This window comes from Channa argus, chromosome 5 (assembly GCF_033026475.1).
Source record: "Channa argus isolate prfri chromosome 5, Channa argus male v1.0, whole genome shotgun sequence".
In the NCBI taxonomy this organism is placed as follows: domain Eukaryota; kingdom Metazoa; phylum Chordata; class Actinopteri; order Anabantiformes; family Channidae; genus Channa; species Channa argus.
Genome location: NC_090201.1, coordinates 9,036,430 through 9,051,173, shown reverse-complemented (window position 1 = coordinate 9,051,173; position 14,744 = coordinate 9,036,430). Strand labels below are relative to the sequence as shown.

General features: G+C 39.4%; 1 protein-coding gene across 1 annotated transcript; it reads right to left on the bottom strand.

Annotated features, from left to right (window-relative positions):
- Positions 1-10,469: 10,469 nt before the first annotated feature.
- Positions 10,470-14,027, bottom strand: drd5a (dopamine receptor D5a). The gene has a single exon (XM_067505974.1). The coding sequence runs from the start codon at positions 13,049-13,051 to the stop codon at positions 11,669-11,671; it is 1,383 nt and encodes a 460-aa protein (XP_067362075.1). The 5' UTR covers positions 13,052-14,027; the 3' UTR covers positions 10,470-11,668.
- Between the last annotated feature and the right edge of the window lie 717 nt (positions 14,028-14,744).

The window sequence follows — 14,744 nt, the reverse complement described above, 5'->3', positions numbered from 1 at the left end:
TGACTGGCTTTCTAGCTGCACATGAATACCAAACCAAATGAATTACTAATTAATACCTTAATACCTACAGTGTAGTTGTTTCCCTGCTGTCTTTGCCTTATGGTTGTCAGTCTTTCCCTGACAATGATGTAGGCATGTATAGAAGTAGAGCTACATGTTTCTTGACACCTTCTACCTCCAGAGACCAGCTTTAATTATCAGTCTCTATATTAAGTAGTAAACAGTCTAACAATAAATTAGATTTTTTTCAGTGGTCCCACAGTCTTATTGCTCAAGGTTTATGTGAGATAATCATAGTGTTCCACATCTTTATGGGAAATTGGTCATACTGCGCCTATTTGTGTGACTGCTGGGTGAAATTGCATTTTGTGTCTCCTCTTTAGAACTAATAAACAATCTAATCGTTATAGAATCCAATGTAACCTTCATAGTAATTACCTGATCAGGGTAGAGGCCAGTATCACGTGACTGATAAGTACATTGCATGATCAAATGTAACTGATACAACGATGATGTCATCGGCAGCTTCTCAGATTATACTTGTTTGCATGTTGAAAGCATCATCCGCAGACTGCTAAAACTTTTGATCAGCAGCCTGATCTAAACAGTCAGTGATTGAATGTTATTTGAAGGACATGGCCACTGAGGTTTCTGACATGATAGCTGTTTCTGTAACCCCATTATAAACCCTTAGAGGATGAGCATGGCTGTGTTTATTTTGTTTTGATTCAGTGTGATTGTTTTGGAGCAGCTGTGCAGCTGAGGTCCAGCACACAGACTTTTGGCTCAGTTATGAGTCTGAGACTCTCACAGACTCGCACATGGAGAAATAAGGTGAGATGAAAAGCAACATCTGTTCACCTCATTTTAGCTTCCAACACCGAACCACAAGACATCACTCTGCTCCTGAAGCTTTCAGACACATGCTTGCGTACATTTGCAAGGCTCATTGTGGGGCTGAAAGGTCGACAAGTCCAATCACAGATTGCTGTGCTGAATAACCAATCAAAGCTCTGTGAAGCATACAAAGCGTCCAACAATGTTGATAGTATCATAGCCGACCTTTTAATGTCAAGAACAATGATACTGGACAATAGCCAACATTCACTTTGTGAACAACTCAACAGAATTTGGATACGCTGAAGGATGGTGGGAAATTACTGAAATCATGAGGTGATGTACTTCTTTCAGCACATCTATTGATAATGAACCAGGCAGATTTCCAACAAAGGTCTGAAAGACTCAGAGCCAACTTTCATTACAAATTCAGATTGTAGCATCATTTCAATTCAGGTCATTGTCTCGTTGAACTCATACTTTATGTAGGATTACTGAAGGTCAATATGACACCTTATCTGTCCCATTTCTGCCATAATAAGCTTTAAATATATTAATAAATCACCTCAGTAGTGATATGTGGTTTGATGAGGGGAAAAAAATGGGGGTCATAATTAGAAATCCTGTTCATTGAATGCAATTTTATTTTAACTGAAACACAAGGAGATGCTCATTAATCTCGTAAATGGAAAACTGTGATGAAATTATAATAAGATTACATTTAAAAAACCAGGTGCAAAGTCAGCACACAAGCCTGCATGCATGGTGCATCTATAAATCTATAATTCCCCTTGTTCAAGTCTTATGGAAATTACAGGTCCAATCCCCGTTTATTTATTGTTTTGTAGGTTGTATTCAAAACTTTAGTGATATTGCAAATGGGCATACTCAACTTTGTTATGTCATGGTATGGTCTACTTCAAAAACTGAATGATAAATGTCAAATTGACAGTAATAGAGTAGTGCTATGTAAAGACCTATGAAGACAATTAGGTTTTACTCTTCATTATAGCAGCAGCCTCCCTTAAGTATGTTGTTGAAATTTAACAGGTCATTAGGTTGAATCTTTATTAAAATTCTTCCACTTTCACTCAAGGTCCCTCTCAGAGTAAAACACAGATGGCTTTTAGGAAGTAATAATAAGCAGGAAAATTATGTTAGCTAAATAATCCAGCTGGTTTATTAGGTAATCCTAATGAAGTTTATTAGGTAAACCAGCTGGATTAGGCACACAAGAGGTACATTGTAACCTTTAAAGCTAAAGCTTAAAAAGTATTTAGAGAGCATTTTCGCAGTTTATGAATGAGGAACTACTTTGATCAGAGTTTTGTGAGTAGTTAACAAAAACTTAAAAAATGCTTAATGATGACAGTGGTAAAAAAAAAACAAAATGAACCTTAACATGAACTGGGAGGTTTTAGTGCCATTGTTCGATTAAGATTGCCAGCTTTTCAAAAAAATGAGTTGGACTATATTCAAACCAACATGCCATCCATTCTAATCAATTAGCACACAAACAATGTAGCCTGGTGCTAAACTATGCTGCAGAGCTGATTTTATTTGTACTTGTATTTGTTCACAGTGCCTCTTTTGTTTGTATGTCCCTCCCTCATCAACCAGGTTTTTAATTTTATATTTGGAATCAACTATGTGTTCATCATTCTAACTTTATTTTAGATCATCAGTTGGTGGGCTTTATTTAGTGGGGTTTTTTACCTATGTTTGTGATTCCAAGTATTTACTTGAATGATAGTGTTGCTGGCATCAGATTCAAAATGAGTAAATATTTTCATGCTACGTGTATTATATTATATGCCTCTGTTCTATTTATCAAAAATAGGTTTAAAATTATTGCATTCTATTTTTATTTGCATTATACACCAAATCCCAACTTTCATAGAGGGTCATTCACGGTGAGCAACTTACAGAGAAAATCTGTTCCTCACCTTCATGAAGCTACATAGTGTGTTTCAGGTCCCTATTAAGGTGGCTGGTCTGCAACTATATTAATTTGGTTCAATCTCAGCAACTTGAGAAAAAGCTTTCAACAGCAGATGGACAAAGTTAAATGATCATAGAGGAGTGTTTAGCAGCAAAAGAGCAGCTATATATTTATCATTAACCCCAAAAAATTGAGTGAAAAGAAACACAACCAAATAAGTGCTAAAGTTACTTTGGAGCTGTTGGATATAGCCAGGTAAATTTTCAAATCAACGTCAAAGGTATGTTGATATGTCATTGTTGTGTTCAACTTGTTCTGATGCCTCTTGTTGCCAAAACAATCAATTTATATTATAATGAAACAATTACACAACTAAACTTGTGCTGCATTTTGTGGAAACAGATTGTAGCACAGCAGATGGCCAAGTGTGATCCCAGTTTATGACTGTCTTCCCTCTGCAGGCCTCTTCCTCATACACAGACAGGCTGACACTAATAAATTATTGGTAAAATATTTACAAAAAGGCTGCTGGGGCCAAAGCAAATCAAAATAACAAACACCTTAACTCAAATTATATCAGAGTCAATAACTGACTAATTCATTAACTTTAGCCAAGCCTTTATTCGCTCCACCACATTGTTCTCAAAGTCAATTTCCTTCATCTAGTTATACACAGAGCATTTCTGTTTGGTGCATCCAAAGCAGCTGCATTGTCTCAGTCCTTTGCCAATAATGAATCTCTGTCACGGATTTAGGATTCGCTATTTAAGGACCCAAGTAAGGAGACGGCTGTCAGACTGCTGTCCAGGAGCATGTAACATAACAGCAAAGACAAAATGGCAGGGAAATGAAGGGAAAGCCGGGTTTAAAAGGACAGGGGAGCGGGTGATAATAATCAGGGGCTGATGACACTAAAGACAGGAAATAGGATGAGGGGCCACAAAATAAAAGCTAGAGACAGGAAGCTAAGCTAGTGAAAACAGGGACAAACTAAACACAGGGAACATAACCGTGTTAATTTCTGTCCATCGTTACAGGGAAATCAGATGCAATGACTCATACAGGTCCGCTCTGGAATAATTGCTTTTATGATAATTAGTCATTGTGCTTCATGGCAGTAATTGGTGGCACATTTGTGTGTGTCATTCACTTGAATGGGGATTTTCTCTCTGAAAGAAAGTGCAATCGTTTTCTTTGACGGTGACCCCAGTTATCTTCAGGCTAAAGACATAGTGTAGCTGTGATCTTTAGGTTACAAACAGGTAAGGATACGTATGCTCTTTTGTTTAACGTTTCATGATAGTGTTTTAAGGGAAAACTGCCATCCTCAACTTTCTATATGTGTGCTTTAATAAACTTACTTTTACTTTTTCCTTTAGAATTACAAATGTAATTATTATGAAATAGATTTTCTCACAAGCTTTGTTTTTATGAGCGAGAGATTTATTACATAAATATAATAAAAGGAAATTAACTGAGTGGACTTTTCATTATGAAGTGACAGGCGGGCCTCTCAAATGTGCATATGAGCACATGACCCTTTCCTATGAACACTCATTTCCTGCAGAGCACCAATTTATTATCACAGTCTGATAAATGATAATGAGGTATCTCTGAGGAATGCTGAATCTCCCAACAGAATTACCCGGGTTATTAATTTACAGCCACTATAAGTGTAGGAGATGTTGACCTACAGCTCTTTGTAGTTGCAGGCGTTCAGAATAAGCCTTGGGGCCGTTGTCTACCAGTCACTGAACCATTTTTCAATTTGATGCCATTAAGGTGTCTAAAGATGACAATTTTTGTAACCGTTTTTGTCCCTTTTTTATCTTCTTTTTCTTGTTTTTACTGCAGGGGTATTGTTGTTCTGTATTATTATTCATGTCATGAAAATTATGCACTGAAAAATAGATTCCAACCAAAAGACAAATTCTATGAAGGGAAGGATCTATTCTGTACAGGTAATGATGGGAAATAGCTTTTTTAATGGAAGAACCAAGGAAGCTGGAGATGGGTTGGATAGAGCATGTTTCTACATCCTTCGGGACCACAAGGAGCAAAACAGATGCTACATATAAACAACCATATGCAATTTAAACTTAAGGTCAGTTATGGGGCAGGGTGTATTTCATGGGTGGTAGAAATCCAAGGCTATAAAATAATTGGTAAATGGTAAAAAGATTCTTGCCAATGGGCCAAGTGTAGATGGTTCTTCAATTTTGAGCAACTGGAAAGATTCTGTGGTTTTCCTATTGTATTAGGAGAAGATTTTAATGAAGACGTTGAGTAAGTTAGATCGGAGAACTTTTAGGCAAAACCACTTTAGCTAGGTTAGGTTGTGATCTTGGTCAACCTGCTGTTGGAGAGAACAATCGTTTATGACTCTTACTACATATTGTCCAAAATCCATGTTCCAATCTGGTTGAAGACAGCCATTAAATACTTGGTTGCTTTATTTCCACCACAACTACCTGCCCATCTTAGGGTGAACATGGACCCTAACCATGTTTTTGAGAAACTCAGAATAAACACAGTGAGATGGTATTTATTTTCTCTCACTCTGTATACAAAGGAAAAGCCTTCACTGCATTAAGATTGAACTTTGTTGTGGACACGTCCTATGAATCTAACATTGAAATACAGTTTGATAACACCTGTAAGGGATTTGTACAGAATGACCAAAAAAAACTCCAGCAACCCACAGATCAGGCAGGAATGGGTTTGCCAAATCTTTTATTATATTGTTATTATTATTATTGAATTTAGTGTGAGACATCCAGCACATTTGTTCCTTCTCCAGAACATGCTGATCCTTCTAACTGAAAGAAAGGTTTTGTGACCCACTACATCTGATTCATTACTTAACTATGTAATTAACGTCAGAAGGAAGGTCACACCATGTAATATCACTCCTCCAAGATTGGTGGGATAGTAAAGTTTGATCTTTATCCCCATAATTTCACTTCTGCATGACTTAAATATAAATTGAATGTGGGAGGTTTGGGTGATGTTGCAGTGAGTATGGTATGAAAGTGAAAGGAAAATTCTGTGCTTGGGGAATATTTCAGTCTTTTAATAATATTAAAAGAATTGCTTCCCACAACCATTTCTGGAACCATTCTTTTAACAATCAATGTTTTTTGATTGGTGATATGTGTATATTTGTAAATATATGAAATACTAATTGCATGTTAACATAGCTGTAGGTTCAGTAATTGCAAAAAATAGGAGTAGAAAATAATAACGTACAAATAACAAAAATAAAGTCTGGGGCATGATTGCTTTTTTTACAGCAGCTTTTCAGTGGTCAGCAGGGACCATTTTACAAATCATACAATAAATGTTTTCATCCCTTCCACAGTATTATATGACTCTTACCTCATTGCCTTTTCTCTCCTTTTCAGTCTGTACAGGTAATTCACCGAAACATTGTGATTAAACAATTTACTCCCAAACTATAAAAGGCATAGAAACAGTTATGATCCCCAGCTTTGTTTACCAAGTGCTAACTATAATCATAAAAACTTGGTATTTAAAACAGAAACTTACCAACTGAGAAACTGAGAAACTTCAAATAACACCTCTTTGTACTTGTTTCTTTTTCAAGTTATGTTTGAGAAATTATGCAGCAAAAAGTAAACAACTGTTCAAAAAACACATCAATAGAGAAAGACTAACAAAGATTCATGTCTTTTTAAAAATTCAGCCTGTAAGTACTGAAAGAGTGTGTACATGTTGTTTTTAACAGCAATTACTTAGTTGTGTGTATCAACAAATAAAGCAAGGTCCATGCTATCAAAATTCACAGATTCAACAAATATATCTACAAATAATCTCCACATCGCTCATAATGTGGAAATATCTTATAAGAATATCTCGGTTAATTAATTAATTAACCAAGAAATGCTAGTTCATCTTTAGAAAACTGTAAAAAAAACAATTCTTTCAGGAAATTATGTGCAAAATACAGCACCAGTAAAATAAAGTATAAAGAAAAATATTTATGTGTAGTTGTATATTGTTATTTTAGCAAGAGCATCTCATAATTAGACAGAAATCTCACATCTAAAAATACTTGTAAATATAATTGTGAGCAGATGTCTGTCAGTTGTTAGGGTTTTGCCACAGGTGAAGGCCACAGAAGCATCACACACACTGTGTACTGTGGTGTGACCAACCCCAGTAAAATGACCTGAGCTTGTCACCTTAAATCTGAAATCTGGTCATATTCTCTTTGTTACTGTGAGAAATGTGTGTTCAATTTCTAAAAAAACAGTCAGGACTGAGAAATTTACAATGTGATAAAAGCTGTGGGGTTGTTTTTTTGATGAAAGCGTGTTCTGCCGCTCTTTCCAGGGAGGCTATTCTTCTCATTTCTATTTGCGCAATCCGATATATTTGGGTGTAAGTCACAATCATAATTGCCACACCCTTGCCCTGGTGAATCATATTAGCTGAGTTACCTTATTTTCAATTCTTAATTATACCTAAAGATGTATATTTTTCCTCTGCACTTTGTTGCACAAATGAGAAAATCTCTTAGGGGATCACACTTCTTTTGAAATATTAAATGGATTCCTAATTAGATGCAACTGAATATAATGATTTTCATTTTGCAGACAAAATGTTAACTTTATTGAACAGTGTGTCTAAGCTCTGTACAAAACACACTGGCAAATCTTTAAATTAAGTAATTTCTTTATCCATTTATTTGTAATAGTCTGGTTAAAATAATTTACAGTGATTTATAAAAGCTGTCACAAAGCAATAAATATTCCAAACACTAGCTTTGCCTATTTGTGCATGATACCACACATCAGCAGAAAAGAAGAGAGTAGGTTTTGTTCTGCCTTTAATTGTTTGTCCATGCCACTGGCTAAGATACAAAATGGAACAGTTGCCTTTTGAGAAAGAGACACCGGTCTCTGTCTTCATTCAAGCTCACTGAAAGTAACTCAAAACCACAGACTGCGTCATAGATAGGGAGCAGATGTGAGGCAGCGAGAGGTGGAGGAAGGAGTTTTAAAGAGCACAACAGCTGATTTTCAAAGTGGAACTGTTCTTGAAAAGATGTGCAAAAGCAGCTCAGTAATCTGTAAGACAACTCTACTTTAACAATGCAGGTCCAAAGACTTGAACCTCAGTTTGACAGATTCTTTTATCATTAGAATAAAACATGCAATCATTAAAATTTAGGCATAGTTGAAAGATTCACTGTGAAGAGTGGAAGATGAAAGTATAGGTGTGTGACAAAAGGAGAAAGGAGATGATCACAAAACACTGAGATTGATTAGGTTGTTCTCGGTCATTCGTCGGCTGTCGGATCAAAAAGGTCAGGCTTGATTTAAAGTAATAGAGAAAATTTACTCAGCAATCATGTAGGATAAGCTCAAAGTGGTGTCACTCACTGTGTTCAACCTGCTCTTTTAAGAGCTGTGGGAAACAGGAAGGTCTCTTTTCCTTAGATGACTGAAATAACCTAAACATAAAAGTGGAAGGAAGCGCCCTGAGAGCAGAGAGGTGATAGAGATGTGTTTTCAGTGTGTTGCATGTGCGTGCAGAAGCAAAGAGAGTGGTTTTGACAAATGTGTCCTGACGGATGGTGTAACCCCCCTAAGCCTGCCTCCACTTCTTCTCCAGCCCTCCTGTCTAGGCTGAATATCAAGGTCAAGCCACCTTTCATATCTGTTCCACACTGCAAGGACCCAGAACAGAGAACAAGTGTTCACATCATCCCCTGGGATTGCCGCTGCTTTATTACAGGTTCAGTCCTTGATTGCTAAAAAAACACAACATGCTGTCTAAAAAATGCTATGTCCTCTTATATAATAATCTCCATAAGATACTGTATTATGGATACCTTAATGTCCATAATATTATTCCAGTTTCAATTAAATGGGATTAGCAGCAGCTGAAGACAAACTGTGGCCCTAGAAACTTGAAATGATGAGCTCCTGCTTTAATCATGCCTTCAATATGAGGCCAAGGTTTTAGAATTGCAGATTTAAAGTGCACCAACCCTTTAGATCAAAATTACTTTTCTGTTTGTCCTCCCCAATCTTTCATCTTACATATCTTACATATCATCTTATATTGTTCCCATTTTTAGATAAATAATTACTATAAATTTTAACTCTACCCAAACAGATGTTTGCATGATTGGAGTGCCATTATAAACTTTGATGAGTGAGTACTAAGTTCTGTATAATACATGAGGTACTTATAACATATGTACATATATACTTATAACATTGATATAAATATTAAAGGGTTGCTGTAGTTGTGAACCAGACAAATTAGCCCTGGGTTGGAATAAGGTGCTGATGCAGCCTTTAGCCTATTCAAGTATTCTGATTGGCGGTGGGTGAAGTACAGAAACTCTCCACCAGCTAATCGGAGTAGGAACTCATGAATAATGTATGTTTTATGTAAATATGTGCAGAAACAGCTGCAGGAGGGCAAAGGGGAATTTGCACTGTTAGCAATAATGGGTTTGGACAAAGCTAAACAATTTTGGGGGACAAAAATGTCATAGATACGTTTAAAAAAACACCATGCTCGTGGAAATGAATCAGAAGGGGCCATAAAACCAGTTCTTGAGAGTTTCAGTGATAATAATCCAATAATATAGAGCGTGTGGAAGTGGTGGCCTAGTGCTTAAACAAGTGAGCATGAGGCAATAGGATCAATCCCTGGACTGGCAGGCACAAATGTGGGTGGGAAAAAGCAGCACTTGTCTCTACCCACATTAATACCACTGTGTTGCCCTCCAGGGTTTATTATCTAATTTTTCATGCTGTGCAAAATCATTTTGCAGAAAATAATTTCCTTACTGGTATACAGACATAATTTAAATGACTGGGCTGTGTGAGATAATTGCCATTGGCATGATTTTTCTTTAGTCAATACAACTTCAACAGGCCTCTTTTTGCTCTCTGGCATGATGTGGATTGATTACTCTACCCTATTCCCATATCTGTTTACATCAACAACTGAAGTTTATTTCTGGCAAATAGGGTTTAAAAACATAACTTGTGACAAATGTATTTGCTAAGATTTATTTATTTATTTATTTGCATGTAAAAAGCTTCTGTGAAAGCTTGCAAGTTAGTACCTGCCAAACCTAGAGGAGAACAGTGAAGGGATTTGCACGTAATGTGTTTTGTTTTTGTTGGCAGAAAGGCAGAACTGACAGATGGCTGTCAGTTGGCAGATCAACCAACTGTTTTTATTTTAACTGGTACAAAGGGAAGTTTTCTATATGAAGATTGGATCCTGATTCAAAGAAAATAATGTCCTTGACTAGAGGTTGAAACTTATGTGCTTATCTCTTTTCTGCCATGCTGGCTCTTTTTATTACTCTACAGTACACACACGGTCATCTGTACTACCGCTGATGAGCAGGGTTCAATCATGTCTGCTACTGCCAGAGAAAACCCTATCATCTGTCTGAATCCACAGAAGAGATGTCAGGCTACAGTAGTGTCCTGAAGGAGCAGCGGCCTATAGATGCCCACCACCTGACCTCCCCAGTCTGAGTCCACTGGGAACCTCTGTTACATGTCATCCCTTACTCTGGGTTTTTCTGCACACATTTCCTGCCTCTGTCCACTTCCAAAGTGCACAAAAAAGAGAAATAACAAAACAGCAACAACAACAGGAAGGAGGTGAACGTGCATGAGTTTTAACATATAATTCAAGTTAAAGTAAAGAGGAAAAAGCTTCAACCCTTCAACCCTTAATAAAAGTAGCTTCAGGAAGATACCAGAGCAGTCTGTTCCTTGCGGCATGAAAGCATTTTATTAGACAAATGATGACACACTTCACTGTTTAAAGGACAGTAGTTTACATTCAAATTAGGTCATCTGTACAGTACAGAGATAAGAGAGGTGTGGGAGAGGTGATATATGACATCTGGTTGTGTTCACCCAGTGTCTCAAATCTCAATAGCAACAATTCCTTCAGTTGAAAAAATCCCGGAGCCTTATTATGTCAGAGGAATTGATTCATCTTTGGTCATTTAGGACAGTCTTGATTCTGTCTTGTCTTTACTTTGTGTCTAAAGTTCCTAAAGCAGAGCCATCTTGTAGTTTTGGCATCAGCAAGAAAGAAAACTCCATTAGTGCCTCTAGCCATCGGAGGCTGGATCCAACTGTGCCATAGTCCAAGTGATGACAAGCAGTTGAGCTAGAGGAGTCATTGGGGTGGGTGCATCGGTTGAACTCTTTAATACTGCATTTTGGCATCATATACTGTAACATAAACTCCATACAGCAAATGTGCTGTATGTGCTTTCATGTCTTAGAACTCTTCCTTGAATAAGCTGTAAGGCGCTGAAATGACTGCACTGGAGTAGAGCTATCTTTCTTGCACTGTCAGTAAGGCTGCCCTCAGTTTTCATACTCAGTGGAAAGGCGGGCACTGGATAAGCATGAGGTTTTTGAGCAGCAAAAGGTTTACTTTGTAAAGCCTCCATGAGTCTTTATAAACATTTCACCTTCAAAGTGGGTGGACATGGTGGACACAGATGCTCTGATTACAGCCCACCAAGAAACAAAAGCTTCACCAACATTTAACCTTGGAACAAATGGACAGAGACTTCACTTGTCATGTAAATAAACACCTACACATCACTTTTTTTTCAGAACGGGACAACATCACATCTCATAGCCTATATGATGCAAAGGACAGGCTAGTGGCTGCCGAGGCATGCGCCCCATGAGACAGTCAATAGATCCTTCACCAGCTGAAAGTGGCGCTGCTCGGCAGCTCAGACTACCCTGGCCTGTGCGCTCACTATGGAGGGGAGCTCCTGGGACGAAAAGCTGAATGAACGATGGCATTATTATCAATACATCCAATTACGCACGGAGGTACATAGGGTTGTAATCAGTGTAATCCATTGGGTGTGAATGGGGACATCCTGTCAAGGCTGATATCTGCCTCACAGTCCTCCAAGTCACAAACTGAGTCGGTGGCGTTGTCATTGTTGTGAGATAACTGTGAAATCCTGTCAAAAGTCTCTTCGTGCTCAATACATTCAACCACGTTGGGGATCATGTTCACATAAGCGTTTGCGATTTCTTTATGGATGATGGTGTCTTGGTTATATGAGACCAGCTCGTTGCTGATGTTGACAGTTTCCACTGGCGTGTTAGAGCAGAAATAGCGACAACCCAAGAGGCTGGCGAAGGCCTTCCTGAACTCGGCGTTGAAGGCGTAAATGATGGGATTCAGGGAGGAGTTGGTCCAGCCGAACCACACAAAGACGTCAAAAGTGGTCTCGCTGACGCACGGCAGACCTGCGTCCCGGTCTGTGGCGGGCTTGTCGCAGAACGGGACCATGCAGTTTAAAACGAAGAAAGGTAACCAGCAACACACAAAGACACCCATAATCACCGACAGAGTTTTGAACACTTTAGTTTCCCGTTTTATAGACGTTTTTAATGTGTTGTGGTGTTGGCACTCTATTCTGTTGGTCCTACAACTTTGCGCGTGTTCTGCAGCTCTTTCCAGGGAGGCTATTCTTCTAATTTGTATTTGCGCAATCCGATATATTCGGGTGTAAGTCACAATCATAATTGCCACGGGAATATAGAAACTTATCAAAGAGGAAGAAATAGCATACTCTCTGCTCAGGCTGGAATCGCAGTTTTCTTCCATCTGCCGACTAGTGGAAGAGTTGTGCGCCCCAGCCATGTCGTCACCGCTGGCTTTGTGCCAGTTTAGCTGTACCGGTATGAATGAAATGAGCACAGACAACGTCCAAGTGATGCTAATCATAACAAAGGCAACACGCTGGGTCATTTTCCTCTCATAGCGGAAAGGGCTGGAAATGGCCCAGTATCTGTCCACGCTAATAATACAGAGGTTGAGGATGGAGGCGGTGGAGCACATAATGTCAAAAGCGACCCAGACATTGCAGAAAGTGCCAAATGGCCAATACCCCGCCACCTCTGCCACAGCTTTCCAGGGCATCACCAGGACGGCCACAAACAAATCAGATAGAGCCAAAGAGACTATGAAAATGTTGGTGACTTTGGTCCGCAGGTGTCGAAAGCGGAGCACCGCGGAGCACACCAGGATGTTCCCCAGCAGGGTCCATAGGATGAGCAGGGACAGCAGACAGCCGGTCACTGTGCGCACCACCATATCCTTCCTCCCGTCGCTTGTTGCTTCTGATTCGGTGCTGTTCCACATAATTTCGTCGAGGGGTGCCGGCATGGAGTCAATCCCCTGCACCGACGAAAGATACTTGGCTGGGATATCCATTTGCCTCTTCAAGTAAAACTGCAGTGTATTGCTCCGTGCGCTGGCACGGACGCAGTTATCAGCCACTCACCACACTGTCCCCATTGACTTGCTCGACTTCCAGCTTCATGTGGAGCGCAAAACAGACGAAAAATGACAAGTGAGCTTCTTAAAACTATGCCAGGTGCGCCGAGAGGCTGGAGCGCAGCAGGCAGTAGATAGCGCATGTTGCAGCCTTGTCAGAACGGTCGTCTGACCTGGCTGCTTTTGTGGATCTCTCAGTCCAAGGTATCCTGAGCGCGGTGTGGGTGAGGAGGGAGTCCCTACAACCTAACAGACACTATCTTAACCTGGTTGGTGCGCATACAGCATCACGCCTCTTTTGTGCGTGGTGTCACGCACAACTGTGCACTCTGTTAGAAAAGGGATAAGACAAAAGTAGTGGAAACTCCAAAGTGCATAGCTACAAACTTCAATCGAGCGCTTTCAGCCAGTTGTGGAATGTCTATCCTCCCTAGTGCGTATTATCTACATTTGACATCACACGATGCTGCAGTGGCGGGAGTGACAACATGGGGTGTTTTGTGGAGGATTAAATTGTGTAGTGCAGACTGTGTACCCAGAAGTACTAATAAATAGCTGCGGCGCGTAAGTAAAAAGAATGTACTACATGTACAAACCCAAAGAACTGAGCCTTGCGCGTAGTCCTCAATTTCAGCACTCACTGAGCTGTCCATGGTGCTGAAACAGCAAACCTGTCTACACCATGTTCCCATAGTGTTTTCAACAGACTCTATCATCTATCTATCTATCTATCTATCTATCTATCTATCTATCTATCTATCTATCTATCTATCTATCTATCTATCTATCTATCTTGCCCAGAAGTATGAATGAACCCGCATTTGATTCATACTTTCCTTGCCAGCACCATAATCTCCGCTCTTGGCTAACAATGGGACACCGGAACGTAGTAGTAAAACTACCAGCACCTAACGTAATGTCAGCCTCTTGCTCACTTCATTCGATTGTTTAACCGCTGACTGGAGTTTGCAGCTCAACCAGTTTCAGGAGTTGCCTGAACAGGTGAGTCACATTCACACTCTCAGAGGGCATGTTAGACCAGGAGCTCCGCGCACGGTCTGTGTCGCCGTGTGTTTGTGCCGCAGCAGCAGCAGCAGCGTCGTTTCCGGCTTTGAAACGTCACAGATATTTTTAGACGTGTCTGCCTGCCTGTCAAATCGGTCTGACACTACGTCAAAATAACCTCCCGACGCCCGATGCCTAATTCTCTGGAGTGACCTATAATCTTGGGATGTTATGTCAGGAGGCAAACAGTGCATCTATACCTTAATGTTACTACCGATGTTAATATTGAATGTAAGTGCTAAATTTTAAAGTATGCTCCACATGGACGCGATCCTTTAACACTGAAGATTAGGTCCAAGTGTACAATAACATGGTGTGCATAGGAAAAATAGACATATTAGGTACCCGAGTGTTTCTGATATGTATGAAGTTACAACCTTGAAGCACATGTGACTTTTTAGCATCCATTCTCTAGAATGTGACTTGATTTCTATACTTTTTGTATTTAGAAAAAGTCATGTAGCTGCGGTTTCTTTTATTACAAGGTCCCATTAAAGTCCTAAAAACATACAAATACTTGGCGCCATCCTGTGGTGCACAAGGTTACGGCAGTCGCTTCACATTC

Coding starts and splice junctions, on each gene's coding strand:
- drd5a (XM_067505974.1), bottom strand. CDS start 13,051: ATGGATATCCCAGCCAAGTATCTTTCGTCGGTGCAGGGGATTGACTCC.